This window comes from Eleutherodactylus coqui, chromosome 1 (genome assembly GCF_035609145.1).
Source record: "Eleutherodactylus coqui strain aEleCoq1 chromosome 1, aEleCoq1.hap1, whole genome shotgun sequence".
In the NCBI taxonomy this organism is placed as follows: domain Eukaryota; kingdom Metazoa; phylum Chordata; class Amphibia; order Anura; family Eleutherodactylidae; genus Eleutherodactylus; species Eleutherodactylus coqui.
Genome location: NC_089837.1, coordinates 366,136,024 through 366,151,442, shown reverse-complemented (window position 1 = coordinate 366,151,442; position 15,419 = coordinate 366,136,024). Strand labels below are relative to the sequence as shown.

The 15,419-nt window shown below is 40.1% G+C and overlaps 1 protein-coding gene across 1 annotated transcript in view; it reads left to right on the top strand.

Annotated features, from left to right (window-relative positions):
- The window catches only part of DMD (dystrophin), a 2,524,637-nt gene that overhangs the window by 1,238,743 nt on the left and 1,270,475 nt on the right, over positions 1 to 15,419 (top strand). Inside the window, exon 43 of the mRNA XM_066577956.1 lies at positions 9,626 to 9,798. Within this exon, the coding sequence (XP_066434053.1) occupies positions 9,626 to 9,798 (173 nt within the window). The remainder of the gene's footprint in view (positions 1 to 9,625; positions 9,799 to 15,419) is intronic.

The window sequence follows — 15,419 nt, the reverse complement described above, 5'->3', positions numbered from 1 at the left end:
ATCCTGGAGTTATTGATATCTTCAAGTGAAAGTGAATTTTAGTTCTTTCTACATCAAATCAGTACTGTGCTTGTAATTTTGAAGGTTCTATTGATTTATCAATCTTCGGCAGACAGTTTTTACTGCAATGCTGTATCCATTTGTGTATATTGGTATAAATCTAACAAAGTGGAACAACTCTGATTACAATCAATTACATCTTAGTTAATGTAGTACACTACAAGAAAAGCACAGTCTTTTTATGAAACACTCTAATAGATGTTTGATCTGAAGTACCAGAGAGTAGTTTAAATGGTTGAACAGAGTCACATTTGTTTCTACGGCAGTAAAATATACAGCAACACATATTTCATTTTTCTTTGACTTAGGATATCAGAACATTGCCTAAATCCAGTATATCTGATGGATTACTTAGGTCCAGAAGGTTTTTATGCATCATATAGCCATAGACTCATTTTGTTTCCCCAGGCAATTTCTAGCCATGTGAGGCTATTTTCAGAAAGTCTTGGAGTACTGTACGTGTTTTATTGTTGCCATTCCCTTAAAGGAACATTCCAGACAAAACCAACATACTGTGTTATGGGTAGTGCAAGGTCTTAGCGGGCAGTGCGTGACACAGTGTTTCTCCCTTTGGAGTTCTGTGAATTTCTGTGTGATGCACTACCTTATCAAACCCTGTACTAGACATAACACCGTGTATTAGTTATGCCAGAAGAGTTCCGTTAACCTCTTAAGGACACAGTCTTTTTTTCCATTTTCGTTTTTTCCTCCCCCTTTTAAAGAATTATAAATCTTTTCTATACCCTTCGACGTCGCTGTCTGAGGGCTTGTTTTTTGCCGGACAAGTAGTATTTTTCAATGGTACTATATAATTTACTATATAATGTATTGAAAAACTTAAAAAGAAATCTAAGTGGATTGAAATGGAAAAAAAAAACAAATTCTGCCATCTTTGGGTGCATCTTGTTTCTACGGCTTACACACAGCAGCAGAAACGACCTGATAACTTTATTATATGGTTTAGTACAATGACTATGATAGCAAGTAGATTTTTTTTTCTATACTACTTTTATTTTTTCCAAAGATATTTAATTTTTTTCAAATTATTTCTGCCACCATCTTCTGAAGTAGAGATTAGCGAGCGTACTCGTTTCGGGTGTTTTTGGACTCGAGCACCGCTTTTTCCGAGTAACTGACTACTCGGACAAACAGATTAGGGGAGCGCCGGGGGGCGGCGTGGTGGAGCGGGAGGTAGCAGTGGGGAACAGGGGGGAGTGCTCTCACTCTCCCCACTCCTCTCTGCAACTCCCCGCTCACCCCCGGCGCCCCCCGAATATTTTCGTCCGAGTAGTCAGTTACTCGGAAAACGCGATGCTCGAGTGCAAAAACACCCAAAAAGAGTATGCTCACTCATCTCTACTCTGAAGCCATAACTTTTTATTTTTCTGTATATATTATTTTCAATATAATTGTGCGAGGGCTTAGTTTTTGCAGGACATCCTGTAGTTTCTGTTGGTGCCATTTTGCAGTACATACGTCATTCTCTGTGTGGGATAAATAATTTGTTACTTTGATAGATCAGAGTTTTATGGATGCAGCGATACAAAATGTTTTTTGTTTTTATTATTTAGATTCTTTTATTATAAATATAGCAAAAGGCCATAGGCATGGCTTGATAGATAATCTGCAATGGCAGCCCTGGGGCCTTTCAGAAGGCCCAAGCTGCTATGGCAACCGCAGGGCACCCCACAATCTAATAGCGAGGTGCAGAGCGGGACCCCTGAATATTGCTCGGGGCATTTAAACAATGCTGTCAGAATTGACAGTGGTATCTAAAGTGTACACAGCTCTGATCAGCTGTACGGCTTATCGAGCTGTTGCGGGCGGGTGTTAGCTGTAAGGAACAGCTGGCACCTGCATATTATGGACTGGGATCGACCCACTGATCCCCCTACATACAAACTCCAAACATGCAGAACATAAATGTACGTCCTAGAGTGTTAAGGGATTAAGAAAGAGCTATTTTTTTTATTATAGACTTGATGAAATTCCTGATAAGCATTACATTCTTGTCTTATATGAAGATGATGCTAATACTGCTTTATTTTATTGAGGTAGTGCATTTGTGCCTTCTCAAGAAATAGAGTGGGTGCAGCTGAAAACTCTGCACCCCAATAAGGACTGCTATAACTCACTACTGTACGCCATTTGTATAGACAAAACCTTTTTTCTCAGCGTTTCCTACAGTTTCAAGTAATCATGTGTTCAGCTATTTAGGCCTACAAATTAATACTTTCTATAGTTAATCTATCAGTTGATGTATGCAAGAGCACTTAGGAATAGATTTTTTTACAAGGTGTTGTTCTTTGCTACTCAGCAAAAGACAAATTTGAGAATGAGAGAATGAACTGGACTGTGAGTCTGTATTACTACAATTCCTCTTCTACAAGAGCATGGAGATGGATCCTTTCCCTAAAGGCTGGTGTCATTCTAGTTGCTAATGGGTTTCTCTAATCCTTTTTTCTTAGAAATGAAAGTTGTATGCTCTTTTCTTAACCAGGTTACAGAGTTTCCCTTGGCACTTTCATGCTTAAAATAGCTTAAAGCTATTTTTTCACTAGTCCAATACAATCCTGTTCACAATAATACAAATGAGTTTAAGAAAATAAGTCTAAAAAACAGACAGATAGATAGATAGATAGAAAGATATGATAAAGATAGATAGATATGAGATAGATAGATAGATAGAAAGATAGAGAGAGAGAGATATGAGATAGATAGATAGATAGATAGATAGATAGATAGATAGATAGATAGATAGATAGATAGATAGATATGAGAAAGATAGATAGATATGAGATAGATAGATAGAAAGATAGATAGATATGAGATAGATAGATAGATAGATAGATATGAGATAGATAGATAGATAGATAGATAGATAGATAGATAGATAGATAGATAGATAGATATGAGAAAGATAGATAGATATGAGATAGATAGATAGAAAGATAGATAGATATGAGATAGATAGATAGATAGATAGATAGATAGATAGATAGATAGATATGAGATAGATAGATAGATAGATAGATAGATAGATAGATAGATAGATAGATAGATAGATAGATAGATATGAGATAGATAAATAGATAGATAGATATGAGATAGATAGATAGAAAGATAGATAGATATGAGATAGATAGATAGATATGAGATTGATAGATAGATAGATAGATAGATAGATAGATAGATAGGAGATAGATTAGATAGATAGATATGAGATAGATAGATAGATATGAGATAGATAGATAGATAGATAGGAGATAGATAGATAGATAGCCTGTATGCAATAACCCAGATAGATAGATCGATAGATAGATAGATAGATAGATAGATAGATAGATAGATAGGAGATAGATAGATAGATAGATATGAGATACATAGAATGATAGATAAATCTATACCTTAATAGATACTCTATTAAGGAACGTGTAGGTTGAAGTAACTGTAACTTGAAGCAGATGTCCATTTTTATCATCATGCTATTTCTAAACCTAACATTTTTGCTAATTAATTTCTTGGTTTATTATAAAGCAGTCAACACTTTCTTTTTCTTTTAAAGAACTTCTTTTTATAGATATTGAGTTAAATGATGTCATTGTGTTTGTCTGCAGCTTTGGAACATACTGTATATTCCTTTTATTAATCAGTTCAATGTGTAACAATATGCAGTAAGATCTTCTAATGGTGGCTCAAGGCTATTTTATCATTTAATTCAATGTCAATGCAGATTTGACACTCTGAATCAGAAAATAAATTGGAGCTCTGATATAAAGATATATTAAGAAATTAATACTTTAAGTCCTATTTAGATAAAAAAAAGGTGTGATGGTCTGGGGGGCCATTGCACATGACAGTTGGTCACCTAGTGGTAGAAGGGACTATGATATCTTCCCAATATGTTCACTATATCCTGCAGCCACATGTGTTGCCTCTCATGGCAGGGCTTCCAAGAAGCATTTTCCAGCAGGATAAGGCTTGGTCACACACAGCAAGGGTGTCACAGGAATGCATCTACAACATTGCCATGCTTCCAAGCCCTTCCCAGTTGCCAGTTTTATCACCACTAGAATATGTGTGGACCATCTAGGATGTGTTTTCATGATCTAGAGGCTTAATTACAGCAAATCTGGACTGAAATACTGCAAGATACTATACGGAAGCTGTATACCTCATGCCTGCCCATATCACATCTTGATACAAGTTTACTGAATCTTTCCCCATAGAGCTATATATCAATCTGCTCGGCTCTTCCTGCTCTATACCATGATGCCTGCAGTTTGGACAGCATGTTCAAGCTGACATGTTCCTTTTAATTGAAATACGGATGTGATTTTTCCAGATTCTATGTCAATACTAGCCTTTGTATTATTTAGTGCAGAGAATAACCTTTGCTTTCAAGCAATTACAAAGAAACAAGTGACATGTTTTGATGTATTGCTTTTAAGACATATTCATTAATTCCCATTGTCAGATGCTCAGATCCCATAATAAATATTTTCATCGCTATTGTTCATTCTCTGAGGCATAAAAGTAAATGGCATTAATTGAGCGCCCTAGAGCAATCATGCAGAGGAAAATGCATGGAGCCAACTAAGTTCCATGCTGCAAGCTTACAATCTGTTTGTGTCAGTATACTGTGTCACCATCATAGTTACTGGCAACAGCAGCTAAGAAAATTGTTAACCTTACAGTTTTTATTAGCCTGAAGGGAAGAAAAATGTGTCAGAGTAAATAATCACAATGTTTATGTATATGTCCCTGGGTAATAGTAAACATGGAAAGACTAAATTAACTACTAAGGGAGATTGTAAATTTTATTAAGCTATATACAGTATGTCCACAACTCTCTAGTATCCAACACAAGTCTTTTTTTTTCCCCCTGGGAAATAGCTTAGATGTACAGGTGTAAAAATGTGATTTTATTAGTGTCTTTATCATGAAAAAATGGTGGAAAATTGAGAGTAATGACTAATTCAAACTGGAAATAGAAGCAAACAGCACTCACCGAATGGATAAGTAAATCTTTGACCCTATGGTAATCAATGGTACCCTGCCATTATAAGAATATCCAAAAGGTAAAAATGAGGATGTGGTGCCACAGAAAGGCAACAGTTGTTTTGTGTCATATGATGCGGAACAGTTGTTGCCAGTGGCGTAACTATAGGGGATGCAGGGGATGCGGTTGCACCCGGGCCCAGGAGCCTTAGGGGGCCCATAAGACCTCTCTTCTCCATATAGGGAACCCAGTACTATGAGTAAAGCATTATAGTTGGGGGCCCTGTTACAAGTTTTGCATCTGGGCCCGGGAGCTTCAAGTTACGCCTATGGTTGTTGCCTTTCTATGTGCACCACGTCCTCATATTTACTGCCACACATTTGTTATGGAATAAAGTAATGCTATGGAATTTGATATCATCGAGTGCCGCCTGTTCATTCTACCTTGTGGATAAATGAAAATCAATCGAAACCGAATTCTGCATTTACTGCTACATTGTTATAACATTGATGCTGATGTCTCACGAAAGTTGTATTGCTTTTTGTGGTTATATGATTTATGTCATGTTGAAGGGTATATGTTTACCAAACCTCCAAAAAATGACTATATAAGTTAATAGATTAAACTACTATTTTGACTGTGCAGTCACTGTTTGGAGGTTTGTATAGTGCGGTCTTTTTATGAGGTTAATTGCTGTAGGTTAATGAACTAGTGGTACAGCCTGAAATCTATAAAGATCATAAAAGTTTGTACATAATAATAAAGGTAAATAATAAAAAAGTACAGATCTAGCACCGGTGGTGAAATTAGAAAACATTGAATTTATTTGAAAAACACATAAGATGCACAATCCACAAAGCAGGTGAAAAAACACAGAGCTACATGTTTTGGTTGAAGTCCTTTTTCACAGCATATTATAACAGCTTCACCAGACTTCATTAAATGCACACCTGAGAAAAATGTCCGTTATAGCAACAAATCACAAGAAAGTACAAAAAATCCTTACAATTCAGTGCTGTATGTGCAATAAGTATGTAACATTCTACTCAAAATGTAACAGAATATCCTGACGTATTTTTCAACCAGTAGGGCAGTGATTTCCAATCGGAGTGCTGTGGCTCCCAGGCTGGAAATCACTCAGCTGACATTAAATGGGTTTTCCTGTCAGTGCTCGCTGGGATACACCGGTGTAGGAGCGGAAGCACTGCTCTGACCCCTATCAAGTGGCCAGCGCTCATAATTGCAGGCGCAGCTTTCATTGAAATCAATGGGATTGCAACTGCAATTACAAGTGCTGGTCACTACAAGCGCATGCTCCCGTTGATTATAATGAGAGCTGCACCAGCAATTATGAATGCCAACCACTACACGCTTCTTCTCTGACCCCAGTGTATTCCAGTGAACACTGCCCACAATATTGGAGGTAAAATCATACATTGTATTAAGCCAAGCCCTAGTCATGCCCCATGACCACACACCCTTTTTACATAGTAACATAGTATGCAAGGCTGAAAAAAGACAAATGTCTATTCAGTTCAGCCTGCTTCCACCCCCCTTGTTGATCCAGAAGAAGGCAAAGCAAAATCAATGAGGCAGAAGCCAATTTACTCTTTTAGGCCTCGGTCAGACGGGCGTTTTTTGCCGCGATTTGCGGATCGCACGACGGATGCGCATCCGCAAATCGCATGACCGGGGGCCGAAAAATTGCCAGAAAAATCTGCTCCTAGCCGCGTTTCCTTTTGAATGACAGCTGAGAGCTGCCCCTGATTGGTCCCTGCACTGAGCCAATCAGAAGCAGCACTCACTGACCCATTCATGAATTCATGAATGGGTGAGTGAGAGCTGCCTCTGATTGGTGAGGGCTGTGACCAATCAGAGGCAGCCCATTCAGCAGGCGGGGATTTTAAATCCCCGCCTGCTGAATACTACTCAGAGCAGTTCAGGAGAACTGCCGGCCGGCCGCGGCTGAACTCCGTCTGCTGGGACAAGGTGAGTATATATATATATTTTTTATTTTTTCACATTTTTGGATGATTTTCAGGGAAGGGCTTATATTTTTAAGCCCTTCCCGAAAATTCATCCCGCGCTCGCCGGCAGCCCATTGCTTTCAATGGAGCCGGCTGTATTGCCGGCTCCATTGAATTCAATGGGCAAACATCATTCTTCTCTGCCACAGCTGTAACAGCTGTGGCAGAGGAGAATGATTTGTGTAGTATATGTTCTCAATGGGGTCGGCGCTGCTGCCGCCGGCCCCGTTGAGCGCATATACAGAACACAAGGAATCGCAGATCGCAGATAGGCGCGATCTGCGATTTCTGTTCTATAATTTATCGGACAAGCGCATAAAAAGCGCCCATGTGTCCGATACCATTGCAAAACAATGGTTCTATAAAATCGCCGGTCGCATGCGCATGCGCAAATCGTGCGAAAAATCACCCGTGTGACCGAGGCCTTATGGTGGAAAAAAAATCCTTCCCAACTCCATAATGGCAATCAGAATAATCCCTGGATCAACATTTGAAAGTTCCTACCTGACTCCAAGTCCTGGATCAATGACCTCTTTGGTTATTTAATGTCTATATCCTGCAATGTCATAGCGCTCTAAAAAGACGTCTAGTCCCCTCTTAAACTCCTCCATTGATTTTGCCATCACCACTTCTTCAGGCAGAGAGTTCCACAGTCTCACTGCTCTTACAGTAAAGAACCCTCTTCTGCATTGGTGATGAAACCGGCTTTCTTGTAGACATAGAGAATGCCCTCTTGTTACCATCATAGTCCTTGGTATAAACAGATCATGGAAGAGATCCTTATATTGTCCACTAATGTATTTATACATAGTTATTTGGTCGCCCCTTAACCGCCTTTTGTCCACGGTGAATAATCCCAATTTTGATAGCCTCTCTGGGTATTCCAGTCCTCCCATTCTGTTTATTAATTTAGTTTCCAGTCTTTGTACCCTCTCAAGTACTGCAATGTCTTTTCTTAGCACCGGTGTCCAGAACTGGTCACAGTATTCCATACGAGGCCTGACAAGTGCCTTATATAGTGGAAGAATAATGTTCTTGTCCCTCGCCCCTATACCTCTTTTAATGCACTCCAAAACTTTATTTGCTTTTGCAGCAGCTGGCTGGCGTTGATTGCTCCAGTTAAGTTTACAGTCAACTAGTACCCCCAGGTCTTTTTCTATATCACTTTTCTCTAGCAGTACCCCATTTAGTGTATATTGCTGACATCTGTTTAACCTGTCCATGTGCATAACCTTACATTTATCAATGTTGAACTTCATTTGTCATTTTTCTACCCAAGCCCCCAGCTTATCTAGGTCCATTTGCAGCCATACATTGTCCTCTGTTGTATTAATTATCTTGTATAATTTTGTATTGTCTGCAAATATCGTTTTTTAGTGTGCAGTCCTATCAGGTCATTGATAAATATATTAAATAGAATGCGGCCTAATACTGGACCCTGTGGCGCCCCGCTAGCAATGGTGGCCCAATCAGAGTACGATCCATTTATTACCACCCTCTCCTTTCTATTCCCAAGCCAGTTCTTTACCCCATTACACACATTTTCACTCAGACTGAGCTGTCTCATTTTATGTATTAACCTATTATGCTGCATGGTTTAAAATGCTTTAGAAAAATCTAGATATATGAGATCAATAGACTCTCCCAGGTCCAGCCTAGAACTTACTGCATTGTAAAAGCTGATCAAGTTGGTTTGACATGATTGACCCCTCATGAACTCGTGCTGATGAGGGGTTATCCCGTTGTTTTCCTTGAGGTATTCCAGGTCAGCATCTCTCAAAAAAACCCTGGAATATTTTTCCAATTATTGCAGTGAGACTAACCGGCCTGTAGTTACTAGGCTCTCTTCTTGACCCCTCTTTTGAATATTGCAACCACATTGGCAATGCGCTAATCCAATGGTACAATCTCGGTCTCAATAGAGTCCCTAACTATAAGAAATAGAAGCCTGTCTATCACTTCCCTTTGTTCCCGTAGAACCCTTGGGTGTATTTCATCTGGGCTTGGTGATTTGTTCATTTTTAATCTGTTTTAGCTCTGCACTTCCTTCTGCATTAGGCTGGTAATATTTAGTGGGTGTTTATTTTATCCCCTTGCATCTCATGTGACATTTCTTTTTCTCTAGTGAATATACTTGAGAAAAAACATTTTAATAGATTTGCCTCCCCCCAAGTACTAGGATGCAACACTGCCACTACCACACTGAAATATGTATCTGACAGATGTGTAATATGATCAGATCATCATGTGGTAAATCACAGTTGTAGTTGTAGCCACCTGTTATAAGGGATGGTTATACTACCACACTTGTACTGTACTTCTACGGAGAGCAGGATGTCAGAAATATTCTTGTGTAGCACATGCCTCAGCCATCAACACTTCTTATCTTAACAAATCTTTTCTTTCTTTTTTTTTTTAAATTAAAATTCACTCAGGGTGAACAATGTTCTTTAAACACTTTATAGATGGTGTTATTACAGTTTAAAATTGATTTGTCAGCTATTTCATTTTACCACTATTTTTTTTTTTGTTCCAGAACGCAAAAGAAATCCTAGGGAGACTATCAGGTCAAATTGGGTTCACTCAAGGCAGAAAGAATACAGTTCTCCAATCAGCTACACCAAAAGAAAATGAGAAAATTCAACAAAAACTGGCAGAGCTTTCCTTCCAGTGGGAAAACACCAACAAGTTGTACAAAGATCGTCTAAAGTAAGTTTTGAGTTCTGATTATAAATAGCAGACCAACGCATCATAAACAGTTTGCTTAAATTTGTGAAAGATTTTTATAAATTTGTAATTAGGGAGATGTCATTCATTTGTCAATCATGCTTCATAATAGAAATAGCTATAGATATTTTTAAGCTGAAACGACAGTTTATATTGACACATACATTTACATTATTGCATAATATGAAACTCTTTCTTTCTATTCAGTTGCTCTAAGGAAGTGTTATATAAATGGAAAACCTTTTAACCAATTTTTATTTAATTACCTTTCTAACTAAACTTTTCAGTTTGTCATAAAATTCAAGCATCAAATGTGAGAGTATGCATTTCTGGTGGCAAGGATGGTATTAACTTTAAAAGGGTGGTCTGCATTGAACAGTCATTTTTTCTTAGGTTAGTTTGCCAACATTATAAGCTGCTCACAGGGTGAACTATTGCTGGGAGAGCATGTTGCAAATTCTAGGGAGTTCTGGTAGAAAGTGCTCAATTCTACTACAACTCCACACCTGGAAAAAATAAAGCATTGCGAAATTCCATTTTAATGAAATGATCTGCCCATGTAATGAGTTGGGTCCTCCAAGTCAAGAAATGCTGTTTGTAGCCATTTGTCACTCTGACTAATAGATGTAGCATTGCTAGCATGGATGTTCTTTGCGTTACATGAAGCAAATAGCGCACCACATTGCTCAACGCTATTTATGTATTTGCATAGCTTGGCTGTTTTAATGCAAACATGTTATACCAATTGAGACAATCCGCTCCTGCTCTCACCCACTTTAAGCTTCCTGAAGTCACTTTACCATGCAGCTAACATTTTTATTTTTAATGGTGACAAGTGACAACCTATACAAAGTTTTTCAGAAAAAACACTGCCAGGTGTTCTCTGTAAGACAATAGAGAAAAATTAGGGAGAGCACCTAAAGAGTGTGAGGAGACTTAGGCCTCCTTCCCACGAACGGATTTCCGCCGCCTAATTCGTGGCGAAAATCTGCTGCGTTGCCCGCAGCTATTAGGTTCTATTGAACCTAATAGCTCAGGGCACACAGTGCGGAATTCCACCGCGGAATTCCGCACCGTGAAATCTCCCGTCCTCACCCGCGGCATGCTCTATTTGCCGCGGGTGTACGCGCTGACGGCTTCCATTGCAGTCAATGGAAGCTGTCCATTTACGCTATCTCCCGCTGTAACACAGCGGAAGATAGCGTGAAAACGCTTTCCCGCCTACCGCCGCCGTGTCATGTGACGCGGTGGGAGTGTCATGTGACGTGGCGGCGGTGGGCGGGGAAGCGTCATGCGGGAGCGAAAACTCCGGATCCGCTGGTAAGTATGGGGTCTCTGGGGGGCGCCGTGATGAGCTTCGCCGCGGAATATTCCGCGGCGGAGCCCATCACGCTCGTGTGCAGCCGGCCTTAGAAGGCCGTCCATGCTCTCTTCTAGGTACTTTCCCTAAGGTGAAACGAAACCCTTCCCAACCCACGTCTATAGGCTTCTCACTAGCCAAGCCAGAAATCTACTCCACACTAATGAGGGGCAATCACCCCGAAACAGCTATCTGTGCATGGTTGTTTTTGGCTCATAATTCCCAGTCATTGTTATTAGGCTTCCTAGTAATTATTAGGAAATTATAGTACCAGTGTTTCTGTTGACGCAATGCACCAGATAGCTCTGCTACATGCACATCACACACCCAGCTCTGCTACGTTTCTTTTTCATTTGAGCTGCACGTGACTTACAAACTTCAGCAGCTTGCTGAGGAGACATGTTTGCTTGTAGCTTTCGCATATCTGCTGCATGAGATTTATGAACTTCAGCTAATGGCTAAGGTGAAATTGTGGCTTGTCGCTGTGTCATGTAAGTTGCATTAGCTTCACAGCGGCGTTGAACCCTCTGTGGTGACATGTTTGTATGACAGCAATGATTAGTTTCAACACTGGACAACGGTTCATGATTAGATGGAGGCTGGACTAGTGTTGGCGGCATTAACACTTGAGATGACATAATATCACGTTCAGGAGATGTCAAGATAGGGGTGAATGACTATGCTTCAATGTTGTTGGTCATTATACACCGCCAGCTATGTGTGTGGACATTTGTGAGGTGTCATTTATTGTACTCTCCACACAGGTATGCAGCTGTGTCACAACAAGCTACTAACTGCCAGACTGAGTACTGCTGTATCCATAGCAGTTGAGGCCACAGGGTTTTGTGGGGGATGCAGTCCACCCATAATCCCTCATTCAGTTTAGAGACAATGTGACTGTGACTGTGATATCATCACAGGTCCTGGCAGCACACAAGCTATGTATGTGTACATTTGTGAGGTGTCATTTATTGGAGTCTCTACGCAGGTGTGCAACAACCAGGTGCAAACTTCCAGAATGAGTACTGCTGTATCCATAGCAACTGAGGCCGCAGGGGTTTGTGGAGGATGTAGTCTGTCCATGATCTCTCATTCAGTGCACAGGGAGGATAAAAGACTTGTGATGACATCACCATCATGTGATTAGGGGGAAGAGCTAAGAGCTGGTAACTGACATCACAGGTGCTGTCAGGCTCTGCATGTAAGTCAAACGTCACGCACTGACAGATGGACAAGTGGTCATTAGTACTTTGATTAAAAGGTTTGACAGGGATGGGCAGGAATGCTGCCTTCCAGTAAGTGGTGCTATAGAGGCATTGTTCCATCTTCCTATTTGCATTAATGTTGGTACTGAGAGAAATGTTTATAAACACAACATGGTTATTTCTATTCATTTATTGAAAGTTCAGATGTCAGTTATCTACTTTTCTTCACTCTGCACTGACTCATTTGTAACCTGATTGTCTGATGCGCTGTGCATTCTCTTTTTAGGCTATATTCATCTCACAATCAAAAATCAGATCTTATTATCCCAAGGGTTCATCTGCACATTGAAATGCATGTAGCTAATCAGAAAATCTTTGGAGTGATTGAACAAATTTTATGTTGTGATTAGTATGCATAGTAAGTATTCTGGAAGGCCTCTATATTTTCCTAGTTTATGCTTGGGACAGGAAAATAAAGATATATGTTATGCTGCACAGAGATCTTCCTATTTAACTTGTCTCAAAACCCGACACATTTCGAGATAGGTGGCTTGATATGTTAAACAAACATGAGAAACACATATATGTCCAGCTGTAGGGAACCAAGTCAATCTCCCAGAATCTCTTCTCTGGGAAACGTCAGGATTTTGTGGCATTTTGAGAGTCTTGTAAGCTGTATTTTAAGTTAAGATAGCATTCATCATGAGTGAGGGCCAGAGAGTGGGAATTGTTATGTCTTGATTACAGGAAGATTCACAAGCCTGGGTTTTCTCCCTACCCCCCACGTTGGTAGCTGCTTTGGGGTCACTTTATGAGCTTAGCTAAACGTAAGATTCACACTCTTCAGCTGGGTAAGAGTTCAGTAAAGGAGGTAGTCACATGATACTCAGTGGAATGACCTGGCTCTTAAAATCCAGATTTGTTTCGGGTTATCGGATAAAGTTAAAGATTTAATGATTTCTGATGGCCCCGCTTGTCTTCTGCTTCCAGCAGTTCTCTGCTCGGAGCACCTGGCTGTTATACAGCCGAGCGCTCTGAGCAGGGTATAAAGAACACAGCTGCATCACTGTGTTCTTCATACGCAGCCTGTCTTCAGGGAGCAGGATACTGCTGAAACAATAGTATTAGCTGTATCCAGCTGTGAATTCCTGATAACCGATCACTGATCTTTCATCATGCTGAAAGATCAGCCAAGCTTAATGGAAACTGCATGATATCAGTGCAGTTACACACAACGATTATCGCTCAAAAGATGGCTTTGAGCGATTTTTGAGCGAAAATCGTTGCATCTAAAAGGGCCTTAACTTTGTTCCCCTCCTCATACTCCCTCGATTTTCCTGAGGAAACTATCCAGCTATGGTCTATGAGAAAAAAGGTGCATTGGGAACAACAATTAGCTAAGGGATTATGTTTGTATTGTAGGCAAGCAGCACATTTTTTATGCCATTGTCTTATGGCAAAGAAACACCAACAGTTGGAAAACTAATTGGCCCAAGGGATGTTGAGGATAGTCCCCTAGGTAAAGGAGTAGTTTGGTTGGTGGCTTCCAAACCTATCCTCTCAAGCCATCAATAGAGGATTGACTGGGGTCTACTGCCTCGGACCCTGCTGATCAGCTGTGTGCTGGGTCACCGCATTCTTACAATGAGTTGCTTACTGCAGGAAGCAGACAGCTCCATTTCCACTGCAGTGGCCAGACATGGTATTGCAGGCCATTCACTTAAACAAAAACTTTGCCTGTATTACCAAAACTGACCACTACAGTAGAAATGGAGCTGTCTGCTTCCTGCAGAAATCAGCTCAGTGGACAAATGCACTGGCTCAGGAAACAGCTGAACATTGGGTATCCTGGGTGACAGACTTTGCAAATCTACCACTGATGCCCTACCTTGTAAATACACCATCAATAATTTACTACTAGACAACTCCTTTAATATTGCAATGATGGATATTGATCGTCTTTTGATGTTATTGTTGATTTTACTGACTATTCTCTATGCTGGAAAGTTACCTACACATAAAAAATATCACTGCCCTGTTGACCTTATTTTGACAACTTGACAAAAAGGTTGTTTGTCAAACTTGATTGGGCCTGAATAGTGACTCTGATGGAATATATTTTAGAGAGCCCCTTGAAAGGGACATATTTGTCCTTTAAATTTCCCATTGGCTGTGTGATATATAAACCAGCCCTTTAGTTCTAAGGGTATTGGTTATACTGTTTGTGTGCTGGCCATATGCTTTGCCAGAAAGTATTAAAGCCCATTTACACTAGGAATTTGTTATTGGTGATTAGCATGTTTATTAATTAGAGTTAATTAGATTCTGAGGTAGTCATGGCCAGTAAATTTCAGACTGGTCTACGGTCTCCCTTCTGTAGTGGAGTCACCCTTTTTGGGGCTGATCCTCCGCTTGAGAGGTTTGACCAGTTTGGGCAGATCTGGCAGATTGGTCTGCAAAATCCTCCTGTACGCTATTCTAGTATTCTTCACAGGTTCAGAAAGTTCTGTATTATTAGTTACTTGTTTTATCCTGTCTTGTCACCTCCAGTTGTGCGAAGCTCTCAAACCAGACTTGACAATATTGTAGAAACACTTTGAACTGCATAATAAAGGATTTTATTATGATAACGATACCACTGGCCTACAAAACAAAACTTTTTTGTTTCAGAAGAATATTCTAGTAGTATTTCACCTTCTGAATTCAAATATGTTCTTAGAATTTTTCCATCAGGCAGGTTTTGTTGTGGCACATATTTCAAGTCTAGTTACCTAGAAAGTTTTGATGATGATTGACAGGAATATTTTGCTCCTGGGACGTCTCTCTTCATGGTCCAGCAAGAGTCAGCAGCATAGTGGGACTCCAATTGACTTGGTACCTCTGCTGTTCCAATGTAAATGCTTGCCATGCTGGTCACTGACAACCCCAAGATTTTCTGGGAAGAAGTCCAGGCAGGAGTCGAAGATGTGCAGTTGGAAGAACCAACTGCATCCCATAGCTTGGTATGATTTCACAAGATGACTCACTATTTCACAATA